The sequence below is a fragment of the Lactuca saligna genome, chromosome 5 (assembly GCF_052625555.1).
Source record: "Lactuca saligna cultivar CGN05327 chromosome 5, ASM5262555v1, whole genome shotgun sequence".
In the NCBI taxonomy this organism is placed as follows: domain Eukaryota; kingdom Viridiplantae; phylum Streptophyta; class Magnoliopsida; order Asterales; family Asteraceae; genus Lactuca; species Lactuca saligna.
The window spans coordinates 136096546-136121694 of NC_136421.1; the positions used below are offsets into that span (position 1 = coordinate 136096546).

General features: G+C 35.7%; 1 protein-coding gene, 1 long non-coding RNA gene and 1 other non-coding gene across 3 annotated transcripts; 2 read left to right on the top strand and 1 right to left on the bottom strand.

The window, feature by feature from the left end:
• Window positions 1–9031: 9031 nt before the first annotated feature.
• Window positions 9032–9617, top strand: LOC145047762 (uncharacterized). The gene is made up of 3 exons (XR_013682396.1): window positions 9032–9185; window positions 9292–9368; window positions 9453–9617. It is a non-coding gene; the product is annotated as an uncharacterized LOC145047762 (long non-coding RNA).
• A 5388-nt stretch (window positions 9618–15005) lies between these two features.
• LOC144999111 (small nucleolar RNA R71) lies at window positions 15006–15112 on the bottom strand. Its single transcript, XR_013660633.1, has one exon. It is a non-coding gene; the product is annotated as a small nucleolar RNA R71 (small nucleolar RNA).
• A 1243-nt stretch (window positions 15113–16355) lies between these two features.
• LOC145045749 (uncharacterized) lies at window positions 16356–16784 on the top strand. The gene has a single exon (XM_078994073.1). The coding sequence runs from the start codon at window positions 16356–16358 to the stop codon at window positions 16782–16784; it is 429 nt and encodes a 142-aa protein (XP_078850199.1).
• The last annotated feature ends 8365 nt before the right edge of the window (window positions 16785–25149 follow it).

The window sequence follows — 25149 nt, forward strand, 5'->3', positions numbered from 1 at the left end:
TGTTTGGGCTGTTGAGACCTATTTGCTATCTAACATCAGGTAAAGATATGATGGAACACACGAGGATTGGTGAGTGGTATGAAAGAATATAGAATGTTGTTAGTGAATTATTCAGGGTAAATGCGTAATTTTGTTGGTGAATTTATCATTAAGGTCGAATTGTATGCAAGAAGTGAATTTAAGTATATATACATGTTACATTCAATCTTGATTAGATAATGTTGAGAAATTCCAATTGATTTTTAGATTTTGTTGTTATGAATTCATAACCTGATGTTTTATTGTATTGGTATTGTTTGGGTAGATGATAACTGAAGTCAGATGTAGGTTGAGAGATAGAACAATAAATAATAAGATTAACAGGGTGATGATATTTGATACCAATACTAATGCATCTAATAACAGACAACTTTGTTGGATCTCATTGGTTTTGCGATGGAACACATCTCTCTCTGACCCGGTCGGACCCGTTCAAACTCACGTTGATGGTGCAAGTGACCTTTCTCTAGTTATAATTAAATTAATAAAAAAAATCCATTGTCTTTATAAAAAATAAATTATAATGGTTAAAGCATAATATTTATTTTCAATCACATGAAAAAGAAAGTCACAATAATAAGATATATATACACATACTGTTTATTGACAAATAATACAAGATATAAATAACTATATTTTTTGTTATAGTTATTATTTAGTATTCTAGTTTTTTTGAACAACAAATCTACTCTATTCTACTCCTACAATTCTCCTAAATCTCCACTGATAAAAACTAAAACAACAACTCTATCACAATATCAACGGACCTTTTATTAATAAGATCCAGTTGGTTTTCAGGAAACTTACAAATCAAAACCTCACTACATAACACTCACCCTCAAACAAAATAGACAACAAGAATAGATTACAGAGTTTTCCATCTAAAACATTTAATTAGAACAAACAAAACAAGATTTAACAAAAAACCTTAATCTGAAGAAGATGAAGATGAGAGAATAAAGAGACTCGGTTAACTCGATTAAGTTGATTAAGTGTCTGCTAGTCTGCACATTAACCACATATATACTCCCGGTTCAACCCATTAACCAAACCCGTAATATATAGATCCGCGCATGCTTCCAAGTTCTTTTAGATTACCTTCAATACCTGCATTATTAAAATAATACACAATACACCCAAAACTAAAAAACACTAAGTTTTAACTTTACAATATTACAAATATGACTCAAATAAAGCTACCCTTTCTCAATGTTAATCTTGCTTATGAACATACACTTTTAACACCCCCTCTCAAGATAAACATTGAGAATGAATTACTCAAATTTAAACGGATCATATAATCCCAATTCAGAACATAAGAAATCATGTTGTTTTGAAGACAAAGCTTTAGTAAAAATATCAGCCTTTGAAGTTCTGACTTTATTTTAACAATTTTTAAAATTCCTTTTGACACTCTATCTCGAACAAAATGAACATCCACTTCAAAATGCTTAGTTTTTTTTCATGAAACACAGGATTAAGAGCCAGTTTAATAGCAGAATCATTATCACAAAAAAACATTTACTGGAAACAAATTTTTAACTCCCAAATCATAATAAAGTTTTATAATCAACATAATTTCACAAGTAACTGAAGCCAAGGCCCTATACTCAGATTCTGTAGAGGACCTGGAAACAGTATCTTGTTTTTTACTTTCTCAATAAATTAATGAATCTCCAAAATACACACAATAACCAGTAACAGATCTCCTGGATGTAACACATTTAGCCCAATCAGCATCCACATATGCACATAAACTAGGCTTTTGATTTTAAAAAAAACTAATACCTCTACCTGGATTTTGTTTCAGATATCTTAACACACGCATAGCAATATCCAAGTGAGATTTTCTTGGAGAATGCATAAATTGACTGAGAGTTTGAACAGTAAAAGAAATATCAGGTCTAGTTATGGTTAAATAAATCAACTTTCCTATAAGTTTTTGATATTCTGTTATATTACTTAGTAAAAAATCCTTTTCATCAACTCCTTTTCCAGATATATTAAAATTCAAATCTAATGGAGTTTTAACTGGTTTACAAGCTAATTTTCCAAATTCATGAATTAATTCCAAACAATATTTACGTTGAGATAGACAAATTCCATTACCTTTATCAAACACCTCAATTCCTAAAAAGAACTTTAACTTCCCTAAGTCCTTAATTAAATATTTAGATTTTAAAAAATCTTTTACTTTAGTAATTTCAAGCTCACAATTTCCTGTTATAACAATATCATCAACATATACAAGTAAAATAACAACAGTATCACCTGTATTTCTAACAAATAATGAGTAATAATTTATGCTTTGAGCAAAACCAACTTCAAACAAAGAAGAACACAGCTTTTCATTCCATTTCCTAGGTGCCTGCTTCAAACCATATAAAGATTTTAACAATTTACACACACGTGTATCACCAGGAGTATGATACCCTTGAGGAAGAGTCATATAAACCTCTTCATCAAGATTCCCATAGAGAAAAGCATTATTAACATCAAGTTGAAACAATTTCCAGGAATAATTGACAGCTAAAGAAACAACAACCCTAACAGTAACCATTTTAGCTACAGGAGAAAAAGTCTCCTCGTAATCTATACCTTCTTTTTGACTATATCCTTTAACTACAAGTCTAGCTTTATACCTTTCTACTTCACCATTAGATTTATATTTAATCTTACACACCCACTTACATCCAATGGGTTTACGATTAGTGGGTAAACTTGTAATTTCCCATGTTTTATTTCGATATAAAGCTTCCATTTCCTCATTCATTGCAGTTATCCAATTTGAATCAGTAGAAGCTTCACAAAAATTCTTAGGTTCAACTGTTTTATTTAAATTTGAAACAAAACATAAATTTTCTGGACTCAATCTTGCATAATTTATAGTTTTTTCAATACCATATTTATATTTTCCCTCAACAACATAATCACTAAATCTAAGTGGCATCCTGGACTCTCTATTAGACCTTCTAACAGAACTACTACTAGATGGTTCAGAACTTTCAAAAACATTTCCCTCAGAAATATCAGAAATACCTGAACCAACCTCTTGAGACTGAGACACTTGTGCCATGCCATCCTGGCTACTATCACTAGCAACCTCAGGAGAAAAGGCTGCACTAGCACCATCAGTCTGGTGGTTAATCTCAGGAGTTTCAGACATAGGAACTTCATCCATATAGGATGATTGTAAGATTTCATCATAGGGACTAGAAGGCATAGGGTCATTAACAAAAGAATCATTAAAAAATGAAAACAAATTTTTATTAACCAAATCCTTCTTCATTTTATATGGAAACACATACTCATAAAACACTACATCCCTGGAAAAGAAAACAGAAGAATTATCAAGATTATACAGCTTATAGCCTTTCTTTTCATTAGAATAACCAATAAAAATACATTTTTCAGATCTTTCAACAAACTTATCTGAAATATTTTGCTTAACAGAAAAACATAAACATCCAAAAACTCTCAAATTCTCAAACTTAGGTAAGCACTTGTAAATCATTTCAAAAGGAGACTTCCCTTTTAAAACTGAAGTAGGAAGCCTATTTATTAAAAACACAGCAGTCAAAATTGACTCACCCCAAAAATTAAGAGGTAGTCCAGATTGAAATAAAAGAGACCTGGCTACATTTAAGAGATGTCTATGCTTCCTCTCCACAACACCATTCTGTTGTGGACTAGCAGACACTTAAGTTGATTAAGTGTCTGCTAGTCTGAACATTAACCACATATATACTCCCGGTTCAACCCATTAACCAAACCTGTAATATATAGATCCGCGCATGCTTCCAAGTTCTTTTAGATCACCTTCAATACCTGCATTATTAAAATAATACACAATACACCCCAAACTAAAAAACACTAAGTTTTAACTTTACAATATTACAAATATGACTCAAATAAAGCTACCCTTTCTCAATGTTAATCTTGCTTATAAACATACACTTTTAACATCCACCTATGTCCCTCACGAGACTTGAACCCTCGATCTCAAGGAGGGAGGACAACACCGGATACCGCTGGGTTAGAAGCCCTTTGGTATTTAGTATTCTAGTTGATTACATAATAATAATTAAACCTTTAATTAACAAATTAAACCATTAATAACACCAACTAAAAAGCTTATATAATTAAAAATAAGTTTATGATAAATAATATATTGCAATTGGTTTATGAATTATTAAAATTATGTCGTTAACGAAAAAAATTTAAAAGGTGATACAATTATGTTGTATAATATAATGTATAAATTTTACTTAAAACAATGTTACCTTTCTATATAACAAATGATGATAAAATCTATGTATTTCTTTTTCCTTTTTTTCTTTACTTTACTAAAGTAAATAATATATGAGTACGTTTGTTAAACATAAATAAATAAAAATACCAACCAACTCAAAGGCTTTATGTTAATTTGTAGAAGTTAATGAATAAAAATATCAAATTATTATTAATCATATTTTAATTGAATGATTTTTTATTAGATATATAAATGAGTTAAATGATCTTTTGGTTTGTACTACTTATTAGATAAGTTAAAAAGCCATGGTAGTTTACAATGGGTGAGTTTCAAGATATGAATTTATTTTGAACCATATATATTTATAAATATAAATATTATAAAGATATTTAGATTTATACATGGTTTCTTTAATTTATCAATATTTTTTATGAATATTTATGTTTGTAATATTTGATTTAATTCATCAAACTCAATCATTCTATTTTTTTTTTCTATTTAAATAACAATTATTTTTTGGTTTTGATTTTTATTGCTACTTTATATATTTTAATATTATAATCAGATTCATTACTATTTAAATAATTAGTTAAAAATTTTGAACTTAAGATGAACACTAAAACTAATAAATATTTTTTTTAAGTATCTTAAATTGAACCGTTATCATCCTAGATGGTGATATAATAGTCAATTTATTAACTTACAAACTTCAACAATGAATGTCTAAAACAATCTAGTCGTTGTGATTTACTTGATTTATATAGAAACATTTCAGTGCTTCTTTTTTTCTTTTTGAAATATCAAAATCTGAAACGTCCATTTTGAAATACATATATTTATATATTTATGATGAATAAATATTTAACAAAATAAATCACAAATTACAAAAGAATTTTATAGAAATTGTAAAAAAAAATGATTCATCTAAAATTTAATTATTTTATAGGTTTTAAGAAGTAAAGATTTTATAGGTTGTAGGAAAGAAAAAAAATGGGTTTTGATGTTAAAAAAGCTAAATTTTAACGTGATAAAAAAAATTAGCCACATGTTATGTGTGTTTCTATTTACATACGTACATATAAATTGAAAGATATAAAATAGTCTTCTTATCTATTTTCGTATTCATTTTCATTTCATACATTCTAGACAACTAAAACAAAAAGAAAAAGAGAAATGTGAATAACTAAACGAATAAAGAAAGTTTTTACAAATGTATAAATTGAATGAAAGAAAAAAAAAATCTATATAAATTTATCTATTTTCACATTTGTTTGTGTTTTTTATGTACTATAGGTAGCTAAAAAAATTTGTTGCTAACAAAAAATAAAATCAAGAAAGTTTTTATTAATATAAAAATTGAAAGAGAGAAAAGATTCCAAATACCTTTACCTATGAGGTCATTCTTTTTCATTTTCATCCTCTCTAAACGAGTGTTTATATAGGCAAAAAATTCAAATTAATCATTCATTAAATTGCAAATTGCATAATTGAAAGGTTGCGGAGTTTCAAATTAATATGATTTAAGATAGACGATTTATCTTAAACCATATGGAAATTTATGACTTTTTTTTTTATAAAAGTAATAAAGATTTTATATATATATATATATATATATATATATATATATATATATATATATATATATATATATATATATATATATATATATATATATATATATATATATATATATATAGGTTTAGGTTCATTTGAGACCATTTTAATTTTGTGAGACCGTGAAACCAAATCTAAAAATAATTTTAAAATGCAAAATAAATGGAAAAATCCAAAAATTCTTTTTTTAAATATTATTTTTGGAACGTGAATTAACTAAATACGTGAAATTTTCTAATAGAATATTACACTAACATATTCTAAAAAATAATTTTAAAATGCAAAATAAATGGAAAAATCTAAAAAGAAAATTTAATATTATTTTCGAAACTTGAATTAACTAAAAAATAAATAAATAAATAAATAAATTTCCATTTTTTTTTTGACAAATACGTGAAATATTCTAATAGAATATTACACTGTACATATTCTAAAAAATAATTTTAAAATGCAAAATAAATGGAAAAATCCAAAAATTCTTTTTTTAAATATTATTTTCAGAACTTGAATTAACTAAAAAAATAAAATAAAATAAATATCCCGTTTTTTTTTTTTAAATATGTGAAATATTCTAATAGAATATTACACTAACATATTCTAAAAAATAATTTTAAATTGGAAAATAAATGGAAAAATCTAAAAAAAAAAAAATTTAATATTATTTTCGGAACTTGAATTAACTAAAAAAAATAAAAATAAAAATAAAAATTCCATTTTTTTCACAAATACGTGAAATATTCTAATAAAATATTACACTGTACATATTCTAAAAAATAATTTTAAAATGCAATATAAATGGAAAAATCCAAAAATTATTTTTTTAAATATTATTTTCGGAACTTGAATTAACTAAAAAAAATAAAAAATACGTTTCACGGTCTCACAAAATTAGGCTGTCTAACATGAACCTAACCCTATATATATATATAGGGAAAAGTGAATATACCCTTAAGGGTATATAAGCTTAGGTACCCAAACTTACTATAATACGTCGTTTTGTTTGATATATTCATTATAATGTTCTTAAACTTCAACCCTTAACTTGATTTACTTTCAAGATTTTCGAAATTTCACTATTATCTTCCTTGCACATCGCATCTTTTTTCCGAACACATACTACGCTATATATATTATAGTTGAAAATGAAAATTATGTAAGATGAAGATAAATGTGAAATTTATAAAAACCTTAAAAGTAAATATAGTTAGAAGTTGAATTATAAGAACATTGGACAATTATATGAAAACAGTCCAAACACTTGAAACTATCGTGAAGAAGTTCTGGCCTAACCTCAATCATCAACAGGTTGATGAATGACATGGCCCCAATCCAAAGATCCGTCAAACGCAAACAAAAATAAAATATAGGTCGAACAAATTACCAATAAACCTTAAAAAAAATAATAAGATTTAATACGTACAAATTGACACAGTTATCAAGTACAACATGCATTAAAAAGATAATGAACATATGCCATACTCAAAAACGATCTATTCAATACCCATCAGCATTAACAAAGTACTAATGTCAAAATGACTAATTTTGCCACTTCTCAAGCAAATAACATGAGCTATTTTCTAAAGTTAACATCTCCAATCAGCTATAATTGTAAGACTGATAATGTCCTCTGTTTGTTTCTTCAAAACCACCAGCTTGTCTCTCAAAAAGCATATTGGAAATTTGTCCCACTTGATACTCAAGACTCATATCAAGATTATGAATCGATGCTTGTAGATTTCTTAGGCCATCATCCAATTGATCATTTCTCCTCTCCTGATCAGCAATGTATTTTGTCATCAACTCCTCAAGATTGTTTTTCTTCTTTGGTTGTTGGAATTGTTGTTCTTGATTCCTCATCCTCGAGGTCTTGAATTCCCAATAAAATCTCCTTAGAAATTTCTGCATCAACTCATCCCAAGTAGTGATTGAATTAGCTGGAAGGGATCAAAGCCACTCCTTTGCTTTATTCCTCAAAGTGAAAGGAAAAAGTAGAAGACGAACTGCATCTTCGGAGACATCTTTTAGCTTGAATGTGTAACATATATCCAAGAAATCTGAAATATGGTCATATGGATCTTCATCGACATTCCCATTGAATCGATAATCTTGGATGATTATTTGGAGAATTACAGGGTTGATCTCATAAGATTCTGCTTCAATTATAGGCCTCACGATGGCTCTCTGCACATCTACTCGTGGATATAAATACTCCTCCATGGTTTTTTCCTCCAAGGTTTTTTCTTCAGTCATGGTGTCGGGTATGATATGAACACGCTCTTTAAACCTTTTATGAAAATCTAGCCGAAAAGCTTCCGATCTTCCACCCATGCAACACACAATTAAAGACAAATAATTAACTACATAGCATTGTTCCTAGACTATCGAACTTTCTCTAAGAGTAATGTCTTCTTTTTTTTTTTGGCCGTGTTTCTACATAAAGATCATGAAGTGAAAGTTCTTCAAGTTGTTCGATTGTGTATTTTTTTTTTTTTTTGTATAATAGTTAGAATGTGAATTGTCAGAATAGAGATCAAGAAGATACATGTTGACATGAATATAGTGTTTATAAACAACTATATGAAAAGGAAAACCTTACGGGACTAAGAAACACCTTGATTAAGTGTTGGAATCACATGTGATTTATCAAAGGGAAGTGAAATGGTATCTAAGGGTGTTTACGGCCACTAGACCAACTCCATTGGATTTTACGGTCGTAAACCCATGAGTTTACGGCCGTAAACTCATGGTACTCCTACCATTTTGTGGTTTGAAGTCCTAAAAGTCATCATGAAGCATCCTATCTTCAAGTCTAAGCCTTAGAAAAGAAAACAAGAGCAAGATTATACAACACAATCGTTCGTTTAAGGATCTCAAGAATCATAAAATCTTATAACATCCTATAAATCAGAAAAGAAAACAAAAGCAAGATTATACAACACAATCGTTCGTTCAAGGATTTCAAGAATCATAAAATCTTATAACATCCTATAATTTTTTTTGAATATATTCTTAAAAAAGTAACTTTCAACCTTCAATCATAATGAAAACCATTAAAAATCATTTATAAAGAAAACTATAAGATCCGCTTCAGGTATGAACTAATCCATTATATTGTAAAGTCTTCATTTTGGGTGGTCACGACGTGTAGGAGCTTCACCACGGCATAGCGATGTTTTCAAAGATCACGGGATTTAAAGACCCGCCACGACGTGGCAGCTAATTATAATGAAACTGAAATTCTCGGGCTTTGCATCCTATTTAAAGGACCGACGAGGCCAAGGTTTATTCATCTTCAATTTCCATCAATCTTAAAACCCTCATAAACTCTAACTCTTATATTCCTTGAAGCTTTTGGGTTTATTTGCTAGCTTTTTGTGGTTTTGAAGGAAGTAGAAGAAGATTTTGTACAAGAGACCAGCAAGCAACACTCCCCAACCTCTGAAAGCACCTTGTTGAACCTTTTGTAAGATTCTTGATCTAATCATTTAATTTCTCCTTAGAGTTTTAAAGTTATTTTGTTTAATAAACTATTTTATTGGATTTTCAGTGGAGCAAAGAGATAAAGTTTGTAATTTTATGACTGCTAAGAGCATGGACGATAGGCAATAGGAGGACATACATATCTATCTCTCTCTCTCTCTCCCTCTCTCTCTCTCATAGTATTAGACTATTGGTCAATTGTTTTTAGCTCATAATAAAAACTCATCACCTAGACGCAAAACAACCATGTCCCCACCAAAGCCCAATTTCCTTACTTTTTATTTGATAATTATAATTTACATTTACATACATAATAAATAACACACAAAGTATAAATAAATGAAAAAAATGATAACACAAACAGTTATACGATAAGTTGGCAATGACAATTACAATCATTTTCAAGAAAATATAATTTTAAATTCTTATTAGTTATGGTTAATATTTAATTTTTATGTAATTTATGGTTAATATATTTTTTAGCAATATAATACGTAATTAATGATATTATTATGATTTTTTTTCTTAATTCCTTGTAGTTATAAAGTAAATCATGAGCAAAAAAAAAACATCAAATTTTTTGCGAAACGAAAAGATACCCACAACCACATTAACAAATCTTGTTAATGATAATGAATATATTCATAATGCATGTTCACAAGCTTGATAAAGAAAATAGTATGGAAGAGTCGATTAACTATGAACTCGAAAAAAACTCAATTTAATTTAAGGTTGATTTTTGTAAGGAACAATGTAGCTCCTATTTAGACAGCTTTTTCTTTATTAATTTCTTTCAATTTAAAGGCATTATTATGCTTTTTGATATAAATTTTTTTCCAATATATGTAAGCTCCCTTTTCAACAAGTTCTAACTCCGCCCCTGCTTTGGAGTCCCAATGACATTAGATCTTATGGTGTAATGTTCCAAACTTCAAAGGCATTTTTTTTTTCATTTTTATTTAAAAATATATATCTTACAAAACATTGCAATTTATTACTATATAAAAGAGTATCTTAACGAAAGTCTATAAAACTTTATTGATGCTTCGACGCCGATACATTCATGTGTGAATTCTTCCACTGTAACATCTCAAAAATCACAATTAATTTAAACTTTTCAAATCAACTCACTTACTAATAAAAGTGTCTACAAAAACCTTGTTTTAAATCATTGTTGAAAAAAGAGTTTCCCAATATTAACAACATAAAATCAGGATGTGTATGGTCACAACTTCGTCTTTCCACGATCCTCAAAAGTACTTGAAACCATAACCAAAAACTGTAAGTCAACGCTTAGTTAGTTCACCGCAAGTACCACCACACAAAACACATATCATAATTGAACAAGCATGCTAGGTCCAATCAGTCATCGGACTAGAATACTCACGAGTCCACAGCTATCAGATTGGATTACCCCCTCCTGGCCAAATCATTCATCAGACTAGAATGCCAATATACAACACGTTCATTCAGTCATTGGACTGGAATACCAGTATAGAGTGGGCCCACTCAGTCATCGGACTGGAATACCCCCAGGTCTATTCAGTCATCGGACTAGAATACCCCTGGTTTGTTGACTCACACACAAAGAAGTAAAGTCTCAACCCAACACAATGTATCGACATATAACAAACATAATCAATGATCAAATAATCATATAGTCAAAAATCATAGGTAATCCTACAGATCAACCGATCTACGCATATCAGCAACTAGCATATAATTATACAGATCTATCTCATACTCAGCATATCAATATATAGCAGGATATCAATCCAATGGATCGGCCTTGGTGCCTTCGACTTGTAAGTACAGTGAGGAAAACTCACCACACTGTTTGACGAAAAGTTGAACGAGCAATTGCTCCAAATACCAACTTTGCAGGTCACCTATTTAATAGATAGAGACCAAGGCACAACTATAACTTAAAATACCCTTAAGTCAAACTTGGTCAAAGTCAAATTCAAATTCAATGGGTCAAGAAAAGTCAACCCAGACCGAGTATGTCCTAGGTACTCAGCTCGTACTCCTCGCGTACTCGTGATCCAGATCGGTCTCCCTTAGGCGTACGACCGGGATGCAAGGAACACAAAAGGAAATACATGCATGATCCCTTCCCAGATCAGTAGATGTCATTCTTTGTCATGACATTGTTGAACAGGCTCCAGGAAGTCGAGTTGCATATCGCATGACAGTGTTTTTTAGACAACTGGAGGCACCCATTAGACTCTTAGAGGCAATTGTCAGTTGACACACGGATGATGAAGTTCATTTTTAAGAAAAAAAAACAACTCGTATGCCTCGCTTTTTTACAAGATTAGGTACAAATATTTATATTGTGTTTGACATGCATTGAACTAGGATGAAGACTCAGGTCAATAGGATAAAAACTCATCTTTTATGATAGGATAAAAGTTACAAATTTATGGAATCGCCATCTTAGGGGTTGTTTGATAACCTATGAATGGAACCATTTAGAGACGGCATCTGAATCAGTTAGCATTCAACGTGTTTCATGCAGCCTCTAAATGAATGGAACAATCATAGGCTATAAAAGATTTAGGTTCAACTTGTAATTAGTTAAAGTATAAAATGAAAACCAACCCTTCTATGGTTTCATTTGATCACTGTTGTTTAAAATAGGTTAAAGAAGAAAGGATAAATTGGCATGTTTATGGTTGTTTGGATGAAAACATGAAGGAAGTTCATTTTTGACATATGTTCTTAGCATCATGGGGTTTGATTTCCATGATAGAAGATTATCTAGGGGTGGATTTCTATCTATTTTTGTAGTATCAAATGAAGACCAATATGTCTATGTTTCCTTTGAATTGCGTATTATTAAAATACATTACATGATTACAAGGGTGATAATAGTTTTACCACTAACATTGACACACATATAGCTCATCTTTGTTCCTCAACATTCAAACTCCTTAAATTCTCCCAATGTGTCACACCCTAAAACCGGAACGGCGGAAACGTTCAGGGGTGGAGGATATCATGTTTAGTATCATGAGATATGTATATGGTAAGCAAGCAATGAACAACCATTTCATTTAGAAAGAAAGTGTTTACAGTGTATGTGTTCACAAAACATAGAATTCATAAAAAAGTAACAAAACAAGACTTGAAGCAATAATGCTACATCTTCTGATTTCCCAACACGAACACCTGTCTAATAGTCTCCTGAGAATACAAGTTATTTGAAAGAGTTGATCAGCAATTAAGCTGGTGAGTTCATAAGATTTTAGTGATATGAGTAAGCTGTAAAGTGTTGTTGAAAATGTATATGTAAAAGTGATGTGATATGTGCATAATTAGTTAATTATTTAGTATACATTTTCAATCATTTTTAATTAATTATGTGAACAATGTGGACAAAAGGTACTTAAAATGGTTTGAATTTTGTTTTCAGTCCAGAAGACATGCTTGGGAGTAAAAGGGAGCAAGGGCAAGCAATTGAAGACCAAAGGATGAAAATAAGAGACAAAAGACCATCTATTGTAGACGACTCTACTCGGCGAGTACACGTGGATGTTCCAGAAGATAGCTACGATTCCTGATTCAAGATGGATAACTATGCACCTACTCGGCGAGTTGGTCCTGCTACTCGCCGAGTACACCCTGTTTTGAGATATCTATAAAAACCGAGTCTTTATCCAATGGGGCAACATTCCTGGCGATTTTTGAAGGTTAAGCTGCGATTAAGAGCCCTAGAAGACTCTGAGGAACCCTAAGCTTCAATCTTTTGACGAATTCAAGCAACTAGGTTGATCCTACCACTTAGATTTAGGAATTGAATATGTTTGATCTAGTAAAACTTGTTTTTGTGTTTGTTTCTACTGCAACTATGAACTAAATTCGTTTTTGTTTCTGTTTGGGGAATACCAAGGAACTCCTATGGTTTAATTATTAGTTTTTGTTTGATTGTTTATTGGTGATCTATTAAATTAAGTTTGTTAAAGAACCTTATGCATTAATCACTACTATTTTATGTTAATTGGAAGACAATTAGGCTGCATGAACATCTCTTAGTTGTTAACCTCATATGTCTATGTGAACACTAAACCATATGCTTAGGAGTAATGATTATGAAACTAAGATTAATGTGGGAGCTTGTTTGAGAAACCATCAGACAAGAGGTTAATTGAATTAGTAACTTAATTGACCACTACAAATCTTATTTAATCCAAATCGTTAATCTAGGGAATTAATTAGTTTAAACACTTGATCACTGCTTAAATTAGTTAATTGTCTAAGGGTTAGGAGTAATGAACATGAACCTAACCATTATAATTGGTAACCAATAACAATTAATCTATCATAAATACAAATAACCATAGGAGTGAATTGGTTGAACCTAAATAGAAACATCTTTATCAAATTTGGTGAATTAGTTGTTTGCTTTAGTTATTTAGTTAATTTAGTGTGCCTAAGTTTCTAGTCTTGCAAAACTAGGAGAAACCCCTTTTACTTTTATTAATTGTTTTAGTTAAAATTAGTTATTAGTTTAATTTTCCGTTCCCTGAGTTCGACACCTTACTTACTAATCTATACCACTAAAAGACAGATTCACTGCCTTTGTGTGCTAAATTTATTAATAAAAAGTATGGATAAAACAAGTGCATTTTACACACATCAAGTTTTTGGGGCCGTTGTCGGGGAACGGTTCTAAATAATTAATCCAATTCCTAATTTTTTCGATCCTTTGTGTGAGTTTACTTGCATAGAGTTCATTTATTGCAATTTAGTAATTAGTAATTAGGTTTTAGCATCTGTTTTAGTTTTAATATTAAGTTTAGAATTTTTTAAAATTTCACTGATACTCGCCGAGTGCAGTCGCACCTACTCGGCGAGTACCAGTTTATTTAGCAGTTAATTTTTATTTTTTTAGTACATTTTTTTGTTCTTTTTACGCTTTTATTCTATTTATTTCAGGACTTTCATGACCAGAGGATCAAACACCCCACTGGTACCCCCGTTTGAAGATCCCGAATCCGCATTGAAAAGGAACAAAGGAAAGGACGTGGAGAGTTCAAGTACACCAAAGAAGTCGCCTTTGTCCAACTTGAAGACCGTTTTTGGGAAAAAGAAGAGCAGTAAATCAGGAGCATCCAGTGCCTCTTTGATAATCGAAGATCCAAATCAAGAAGATACCGGGTATGAGACCGAGGAAGAAGAGGAGCCTACATACGAGCACGAAACCGAGTCCGAGGAAGAGTTAGCTTTCACAATGGCTAACATTGATGAAATCCCCATGGGAGAATAGAAGAAGAGGATGCACGACGACAATGGCCCGGGACTTGTGCAACCCGCAATTCCCGCGACTGCTACCTTCGAGCTAAAGGGTCATATCCTAGCTTCACTCAAAGAAATACCTTTTTATGGGAAAGATCATGAAGATACCTACAAGCATTTGGATGAAGTCAATGATGTAGCTTATTACTTCAATATTCCAAATGTAACCCGCGAGACTCAACTACTTCGTATTCTTCCGGTAACATTCAAGGGTGCTGCCAAAGACTGGCTAAAGTCACTTCCCCCCGGATTAGTCACTACTTGGGCCAAGATGAAGGAAGAATTCATTGATCACTTTTGCCCACCTTCTAAGATAGCCAAGTTGAAGAAGGCCATTGCAAACTTTGAACAACAAGCTGGAGAGTCGCTATATGAAGCATGGGAGAGGTACAAGAGCTTGCTAAGAAATTGCCCACACCATGATCTAAACAGCCAGCAAGAAGTCTCCATCTTCTATGATGGAGTCAATGTCACAACTAGGCAGTTACTAGACTCGCAAGGCCCACTTACAAAGAAGCCGCCCCCGGTGATTAAAGAATTGATTGAAGAATTCTCTAAACACTCTAGAGAATACCATAACCCTAGACATGATGTCACTAGGGGAGCCGCTTATGCTGCTACTGAAGACCTATCCGCGGTCATGGTTATGCTAAAAACCATGGATAGGAGAATGGATAAAATGGATCAGACGATCAATGCTATTCGGGTGGGTTGTAAAAACTGCAATGGACCTCACCTCACTAGAGACTGTGATTTAGATGAGAATGGCAACAAGAAGGCGCAAGTGTGTTACTCGAGTGGAGACCGATATGATGAAGATTGGTGCAAACAAAAGAAAGAGTGACTCCCTTATGACGAGTACAAGAAAGCCAAGGAGGAGAAGTATAGACAAGAAAGGAAGCCGAGCTTGGAAGATATGCTCACTAAATTTGTAGCTACTTCAGAGAAAAGGCATAGTGATCATGATGCTGCAATTCAAGAAACAAGAACCATGCTTAGGAACCAGCAAGCATCTATCCACAATATAGAAACACAGCTTGGGTAACTTGCTCAACAACTTAACCAAAGGTCACCGGGCGAACTTCCTAGCAAAACCGAAAATAACCCACGAGGCGCGCACATAAGCATTGTCACAACAAGAAGTGGGAAGATAATCACTCCCCTGGCACCTATTCAGACTGAAGCACCCAAGGATTCACAGAAGGATGAGGCAGAAAAGCAAGCAGAAAACCAAAATTTACAATCTGACAGTCCTACTCGCCGAGTACCTCCTATGGACTCGGCGAGTACACCATCAAAAACCAATGAGCAGGTTCCTGAAAAGCCTTACCAGCCTCCAATGCCATACTTAGCCCAAGCTAAGAAAGAGAAACAGGAAGAAGAGTATCAGAAGTTTCTAGACCACATCAAGACTCTTCAAATCAACATACCCTTCATTGAAGCCGTCATGAAAATGCCTAAATATGCAAAGTTCCTTAAGGAACTTCTCACCAATAGAAGAAAGATGGAAGAAGTGAAGAAGGTAGTGCTCAATGAAAACTGCTCCGCTGCGATGCTAAATAAGCTACCAAAGAAGAAGGGTGATCCGGGGAGCTTGACTTTACCTTGCCAATTTGGCAACTTGGCTGCTATTCATGCCTTAGCTGATTCTGGAGCAAGCGTGAACCTAATGCCATACTCATTCTTTAAGAAGCAGGACCTCCCGGAGCCAAGGCCAATTTGCATGGCAATACATTTGGCAAACAAGACAGTCACCTTCCCAAGAGGCATATGTGAAGACTTACTAGTGATAGTGGATAAATTTGTCTTTCCCACTGATTTCATCATTCTAGACATGAAGGCAGATCCACAAGTTCCAATCATCCTTGGAAGGCCCTTCCTCAACACGGCCAGCGCTATAGTAGACATGAGATGCTCAAATCTCACCTTGCGGGTCGGAGACGATTCAGTAACATTCGGGGTGGACCAAGCTATGAAGTATTTTAGGAGTAGTGACGACACGACATTCTCAATAGATATGCTTGATGAACTATTGGAGGAAGACATTCTTGAAGATTCCAGCAAGTTTACAGCTTTAGATGAAGCATTTGATCCATAAAAAGATTCAATGGAAATTGAAAGACTGTTGGAAGAAGCAGAGTATGAAGAGCTAATGAAGCAATCTGACAGTCCTACTCGCCGAGTAGGACCGATCTACTCGCCGAGTACCTCTGAAGAAAAGTTAGAATTCGTGAATGCAGCCACCAACTCGCCGAGTACCTTACCTGCACTCGGCGAGTCCATCACTTAGAACCAACGAACATAGCTCAAAACGTTACCAGACCATTTGGAGTATGGTTTTCTGGAAGAAGGCAATCAAAAGCCAGTAATCATAGCCTCTGATCTGTCCAAGTCTGAAAAGGAGGAGCTCGTGCAAGTGTTGAAGAAGCGGAAACGGGCCATAGCATGAAGCATCACCGACATCAAGGGAATAAGCCCATCCTATTGCTCTCACAAGATCAATCTAGAAGAAGGAGCAAGGCCGGTGGTACAACACCAAAGAAGGTTGAACCCGAACATGCAAGAAGTAGTCAAGAAGGAAGTGGTCAAACTCTTAGATGCAGGAATCATTTACTCCATTTCCGATAGTCCATGGGTTAGTCCGGTCCAAGTGGTGCCCAAGAAAGGAGGGATGACGGTCATAACCAACGAAAAGAACGAGCTAATCCCGACACGAACAGTAACCAGTTGGAGAGTGTGCATCGATTATCGAAAGCTAAACAATGCTACTCGTAAAGACCATTTTCCCTTACCTTTTATTGATCAAATGTTATAAAGACTATCGGGCCATAGCTATTATTGCTTTCTAGATGGATTTTCGGGTTATTTTCAAATACCCATAGACCCAATGGACCAAGAAAAGACCACATTCACTTGCCCAAGTGGGACTTTTGCCTATAGATGCATGCCTTTTGGGCTATGCAATGCACCTGCGACTTTTCAAAGGTGTATGACAGCTATATTCCACGATATGGTGGAAAAATTCATGGAAGTTTTTATGGATGACTTTTCCATTTTCGGATCTTCTTTCCATGACTGTCTCACAAATCTTGACTCAATGCTTGATAGGTGTGAAAAACCCGACTTGGTCCTCAATTGGGAAAAATGTCACTTCATGGTCAAGGAGGGTATAGTTTTGGGCCACAAAGTTTCCAAAAAGGGAATTGAAGTGGATCGGACAAAGATTGACACCATTGCTAGATTACCCCCACCAACTAATCTAAAGGGCATTAGGAGTTTTCTAGGATACGCGGGTTTTTACCGGCGTTTCATAAAAGATTTTTCCAAAATAACTAGACCTCTAACACAATTACTACTAAAAGATGCACCATTTAATTTTACTAAAGAGTGTTTAGAGGCATTTGAATTTTTAAAGGAAAAATTAACTAATGTCCCGATCATTATTGCACCAAATTGGAACTTACCCTTTGAGATTATGTGTGATGCTAGTGACTATGCATTAGGAGCTGTCCTTGGTCAAAGGGTTGATAAGCACTTTCAACCCATATATTATGCTAGCAAGACTTTAAACCCAGCCCAAGAAAACTACACCACCACTGAAAAAGAGTTGTTAGCTGTGGTATATGCTTTTGACAAATTGTAACGACCCGTTTCCGGTATGTTAATTAATTTGATTTGGGCTAAGTTTTCAAGAGGGACTCGGCGAGTTCTAGCCTGACTCGCCGAGTCGGGTCGCGCATCTTGTGCACGCGGGAGCCGGCGACTCGGCGAGTCCATATCCTGGACTCGGCGAGTCCGTCCGTCTGGGTGAAACCCTAACTCCCCGGATTTGCTCACTATTTAAACCCCATTATAGCCTCCATCTCGTCACTTTCCCCCTGAGAGCACTGTGAGAAACCCTAAACCTTCCTCTTGTGAGCTTATAAGTGATCTTGTTCCATTTTGTGAAGGGGTGAAGAAGGAGAAGAAGAAGGAAGCAAGGAAACGAGTTCTAGTGCCAAGATCCAAGATCAAGTGTGAACTTATTGAGGTATTTTCGGAGTTCTTTTCTGGTTTCATGCTTAAACTTCCATTAGAGCTCTTTTAAGGGCTATTTGATGCTTGTTCCAAGCTTTATGCTTGCTTGAATGTGTTATTAAGCCGAAATACCTTTGGATCTGAGTGTTGGGGTGTTGTAGAGTCCAGATCTACTGTCTTTTTGGAGTTACATTGCTTATTAGCCATGGATCTACCCTTATTGTGCATATTTTAGTCTTATTTCCCTCATTCATGTGGTTGTGCACGTAAAGTTGGAAACTTTACGTGGTAAAACAGCTTAATGGACCTAGATCTATCATTTGCATGTGTTGGATTCAAGAGAAATCGAGTAAAAATATGTTGCATGGCGGCGACTCGGCGAGTCGGAAGAACGACTCGACGAGTCAGGTCGCGAGTCCCGAGTTCCTCAGTTTCTTCAGTGTCGAGTGGACGAGGTGAGTTAGGGAGTGGACTCGGCGAGTTAAGAGTAGACTCAGTGATGGAGGGACTCGGCGAGTTTGTTCATCCAACTCGGCGAGTCCAAGGCAATCTTCTTGAGGATCAAGAACAACTCGTCGAGTCTGTTCATCTGACTCGGCGAGTCGGATGAAGATCATCTGAGTTCTTGGATCCAGAGGGTACTCGTCGAGTCGATGCCACACTCGACGAGTAACAGCATGTAAGAGTTGAGCGGAGAGTCTAGGACTCGGCGAGTCGGGTATCCCGACTCGGTGAGTCAGCCCTGAGTAAGTCAACTTTGACCAAGGGTAAAAGAGTCATTTTACCCTGAGTGTAGTGCTAGTGATTGATTGAGTGTGTTTATGGATTTGTAGCCGAGGAGATTCAGGAGCAGCAGCCGTTAGCTTTCCGAGCCACACTCATCCGCTAGCTTACGAGGTGAGTTTCCTTCCCGTAGGGGCGGGTCTAAGGCCACAATGCCGGCCCGTCCAGTTAATAGTAGTTCCGGACTTCGGTCCGATGTAGTAGTTAGTATGTTTGATGCCTTCGTGGTTCAGACATAATTCATGTGCTATGTGTTATGTGTTTTATGTTCCGGGTTGCGGCCCGATGCAGTATGCAATATGTTTGTTATGATATGCTATGCTATGCTCAGTCAGTTCCGGGCTCCGGTCCGATGCAGGGGACACGGTCCCAGTCAGTTCCGGACTTCGGTCCGATGCAGTCAGTTCCGGACTTCGGTCCGATGCAGTCAGTTCCGGACTTCGGTCCGATGCAGCCAGTTCCGGACTCCGGTCCGATGCAGTTAGTTCCGGACTTTGGTCTGATGCAGGGGACAAGGTCCCAGTCAGTTCCGGACTTCGATCCGATGCAGTTTCCGGGCCCCGGCCCGATGCAGTGGGCAAGGCCCAATATGTGTTTATATGTTGTTGTATGGTATGTGGTAAGTTGGGGGAGCTCACTAAGCTTCGTGCTTACAATTTCAGTTTTGGTTTCAGGTACTTCCGCAAGCAAAGGGAAGAGCTCTGGGTGACGGCATCGCACACACCACCGTTTCAGCTTTAGTCTGGATTTGATTTAGTTGTTGTTTTTGGATATAGTATGTTACAGTTTCCGCACAGTACTTTATTATATTTTGGGGCATATCACGCATGGTTTATTTATATGATACTCTGATTATAGTTTTGATGGTATTAAAAACGAAAATTTTGGGTCGTATTTCTGGGTCGTTTCACAAATTTTGCCCTTACTTGGTTTTATCTAAAACTACTGTTTTTACTGACCACTCGGCTATCAAGTGTTTGTTTTCCAAACAGGATGCTAAGCCAAGACTGATACGATGGGTGCTACTTCTTCAAGAATTCAACATAGAGATACGAGACAAGAAGGGAATGGAGAACGTAGCAGCTGACCACTTGTCAAGGCTGGAGAACCCGTAATTGCAAGGAGATAAAGATAGAGACGACTTTCCGGACAAATACATTATGGTGTCAGTGGGAGAAGAGCCATGGTTCGCAGACATAGCTAATTATTTAGCTACAAAATACATCTCGAAGGAATATAGCAGTCAACAAAAGAAGAAATTCTTTGCTGAAATAAAATATTACTTTTGGGATGACCCATACCTATTTCGGAGCTGTGCGGATGGTATCATACGAAGATGTGTGTCCGGGAAGGAAAGCCGAAGAATACTAGAGCATTGCCATAGCGGGCCCACGGGAGGACATCATGGAGTACACTACACTGCAAAGAAGATCTTTGACATTGGGTTTTATTGGCCTACAATCTTTAAAGATGCAGCCCAATTTGTCAAAGAATGTGATGCTTATCAAAGAGTGGGAAACATTTCATCTCGAAATGAAATGCTACAACATAGTATCCAAGTGTGCGAGGTGTTTGATGTATGGGGAATTGACTTCATGGGACCATTTCCCATGTCCAAAGGAAACAAGTACATACTAGTAGCGGTTGATTATGTATCAAAATGGGTGGAGGCACAAGTGTTACCAACAAATGACGGACGGGTAGTGGTGCGATTCTTGAAGAAGCTATTTTCACGTTTTGGCGTTTGAAGGCCCTAATAAGTGACCGATGCACACATTTTGCCAATGATCAATTGGAAAAGGTGCTAAAGAAATATGGGGTTACCCATAATTTCTCCACATCATACCATCCACAATCTAGTGGACAAACCGAAGTGACAAATCGAGCCTTGAAGCGAATTTTAGAGAAATCGGTGGGAAGCAACCGCAAGGAATGGTCGGATAAGCTAGATGATGCGTTATGGGCTTTTCGTACAGCTTTCAAAACACCTATTGGTACTACACCATATAGGTTAGTTTATGGAAAGCAATGCCATTTACCAGTCGAGCTAGAGCATAAGGCGTTTTGGGCTTTAAAGAGGTGTAACTTCGACATGAAAGAACTAAAGAGCAACCGGTTGATGCAAATGAATGCCCTTGAAGAGCTAAGGAATGATGCATACTCTAGTTCATGGCTTTATAAAGAGAAGACCAAGAAATGGCATGATAAAAGGATTAAAGATAAACAAATCCATGAAGGCCAAAAAGTGTTGCTTTTCAATTCACGATTAAAGCTTTTCTCGGGCAAACTCAAATCAAGGTGGGATGGTCCTTTTCTGGTGAAGACGGTGTTTCCACATGGTGCTATAGAGTTGTTATCAAGAGATGGCACGCCCTTCAAAGTCAATGGTCATAGAGTAAAAAAGTATGAAGAAGGAGTCCCCCAGAATGAAGGAATGGAAGAGTTGATGCTGGAAGGGATTGCAACTACGTAGAAGGGGAGGAGTCCAGCTAATGACTCCATAAAAAGAAGCGCTTCTCGGGAGGCAACTCGAGTCTCAAGTTTGCATTTTCTTTCCTTTTCTTTATTTTCATTGTTTTTTTTCATTGTTCTTCATCTACTTTTATGCCCATAACTGCTTGAGGATAAGCCATGCTTAGAGTGTGGGGTGGATGGTTTAAAAACATGAATTAATACATTAATTTTTCTAAATTCACAGAAATTTTCAATCTGTGACATTTACTCGCTGAGTAGAGTCGTGTACTCGGCGAGTAGATGCCCGGTTAAGCTAAGATGATGTTTAAAAGCATTTCTACTCGGCAAGTAGACCCATTCTACTCGGCGAGTAGCCAATTTAAAAAGCGTGAAACATAAATCTGTAAAAAAAGGGTTTTCACCATTCCATCCCATTACTCGTCGTGCAACAGCCTCTCAACTATTTTCAAGTTTCTTCAATTTTCTACTCAATTCTCCCTATTCAAGCAAAAAGGTAACATCTTTACCCTTTAAATTCATGAAAGGTTTGATTTTTATCATAGATTTGTCCAGATTTTAAGTGATTTCGGATTTGGGGGGTTTTCCTCAAACTCTAGGGTTTTGATTTAGTCACAAATTAGATAATGTTAGGAGGATTTTCTTCAAGATCTATGGTTAGATAAGTAATTACAACAAAATCCTATGAAAAATTTGGACTTTTGGACAGTCTATACAGATCCGGCACTCGATCTGTCTTGGTGTTCATACTACTCGCCGAGTAGAGTCGTGTACTCGGTGAGTAGGTAACAGTGCAGACCTAATTCTTTGTTTTTAATTACTGGGTGTTGTTTGTTTATGTGTTCTTGATGTTTGTATGCAGGTATCATGGCAAGAAGGGGTCAATCTTTGCGTGGGGGAAGCCATGGTGATATGCCATGGCTATCTTTTCAACAAATTACTTCCAAGTCGTCAAAAACAAGGGCCATAAACAGACTGGAGGCACTCAGGCAGAAGGAAATTCACCTTCCAAATGCAGTGGATTGGGGGTGGTTGGGAAATGTTGGGTTGGAAGAAGAACTCACCCCGTACTTGGTAAAGGATTGCAATTTGGGATATGCCAACATCACTTGTGATGGGTGGTTGCAGTTATTTAAGATCCAAGAGCCGGTTTATGCTGAGTTGTGCTAGGAATTTTTTGCTACCATCGCATTTCGAGGTGGTAGTGAGTTCTATAATCCTAACACAATCTCTTTCTCTTTGGGCGGGGAGCTGCGACAATGCAGCATGGTGGAGTTCTCATGGAGGTTGGGTGTTTATGATCAAGACATGGTGATGACGGACTATTTTGAAGCTTTCTTGGAGAATTGTCACAAAGAACTTCCCGAGGAGGTGGTGGCGTCTACATGGTGGAACACAATTGCCAACCAAGTCTAAATTCCTTCCACCGCGCAAGAAGGCCACATTCGTTCTCCAATCCACCGACTCATTCACCGGTTTGTGGCTAGTACAATAAACATACGGAAGGATGGGGACAAAGTCCCCACCCTTGACATCTTCTACTTGTGGAGCATCATCACTCTTGATGCTTTTTGCAACCTTCCTTACTGCATTTCCAAATTCCTTGCTGAGGGGGCGGTCAAAGAGAAAATCAATTCAAAGATAAGTGGAGGCATGTTTATTACCCGACTGGCCAAGTCATTTGGGATCTTGGATTTGCCACAAGCTCAAGCATAACGGTTATCCACCCTCCACCATTCAACACTGCACTTTATAGGAGGGCACGGATAGTTGAGAAGTTTGGCGATTCCTTCACTATTCCACATGAAGATGAGCCGGCGGTCCCCGAGAAGCCGGGAAGGCGGGTCCGACAAAGGAGCGAACGGGTGCGGGAAGATCCACCGGTTATTCCGGTGGAGGAAAATGATGGCTGGAACCAAGTAGAGTACCGACACTACTTGGATGATATTGGGCAAGGGGTGAACTACACTAATCAATCTTTCGAATACCTCTTTCAACAAATGCAAATTGCCCCAAGACCTGGACCCGGCTATCCCTATATCATGAATTGGGATGAGAGGATGAGAAGTAGAGATGGAGAGGGAGGAAGTGGAGCAGGAGGAGCTGGAATGGATGATGAAGATTGAAGAATTTGTTTTGTTTTTATGTTTTATGCTTATGATGTTTTGTTCTAAACAATTGTTAAACACTTTGGATTTTTATGGTGGGTGGATTATTATTGTCACTGTTAGTTGTTTATTTTTCAGGGATAGAAGATAAGGAAGCATACTAACTTGTGAGGGCCGAGAAAGGAATGAGAGATTTTTAAGAAATTATGGAGTTTTGTCCTTAGGATTGAGTCCGTGAGAGTCGAGGGTCATAGGGAGTGTTGCTGCTGAAGGAATTAGAGTGAGAGTCAGTTTACATTTCCGATTTCAACACCAAAGTCGAGAGAAGCAGCAATTAGACCAATTTTGGAAAAACACTCACTACTCGCCGAGTGCACAAACTCTACTCGGCGAGTACATGTGATGTTACACGATCTTATTCTGCATCAAGGCCTACTCGCCGAGTCCACGATACTACTCGCCGAGTAGCCTGCTACTTTTGGATTTCCAGAATTGCTTTGAGCACTTTCACTGCAACATTCATACACTCTTTTTGAGGGATGGCTATTGGAGACTTTCTAACGACCTTGTTCCGTGGAATTTTCGAGTTGTCCACCACACGAGACGCATGACACCCGTGCCATGGATGAGCTGTTCCCATGGCTAAAGTCAATTGAAGAAGGAGCTGAAGAAGAGATTGTCAACCTATCGACTGCTACCCCAGGGGAGTTTGTTCCAATTCTCTCTATATTTGCATTTTTCTTTTTGCATAGTATGCAATGAGGGCATTGCATAAAATAAGTGTGGGGTAGGGGGTTAGTCACATTTTAGAAAATTTAGAATCTTAATTTAGGCTAATTTTAAAAATTGTTGCATACCAAAAATATGACTTAGGGATTTAATTTAGAAAATTTTGGTAAAAGAAAATTAGGATTCCATGTTAGAATTATGTTGATAATCGCATGAAGACCCAAATGTTTAGGTGAGCCTATATACGTTCTAGTGCATTTGTGGCTTCCTTATTCCAGTGAAATCATGGGACAAAAACACGACCTTGCTCAGCCTAAGGGATGCAATACATTTAGCAGCCTAAACCTGAAATGT

Coding starts and splice junctions, on each gene's coding strand:
- LOC145045749 (XM_078994073.1), top strand. CDS start 16,356: ATGCCATACTCATTCTTTAAGAAGCAGGACCTCCCGGAGCCAAGGCCA.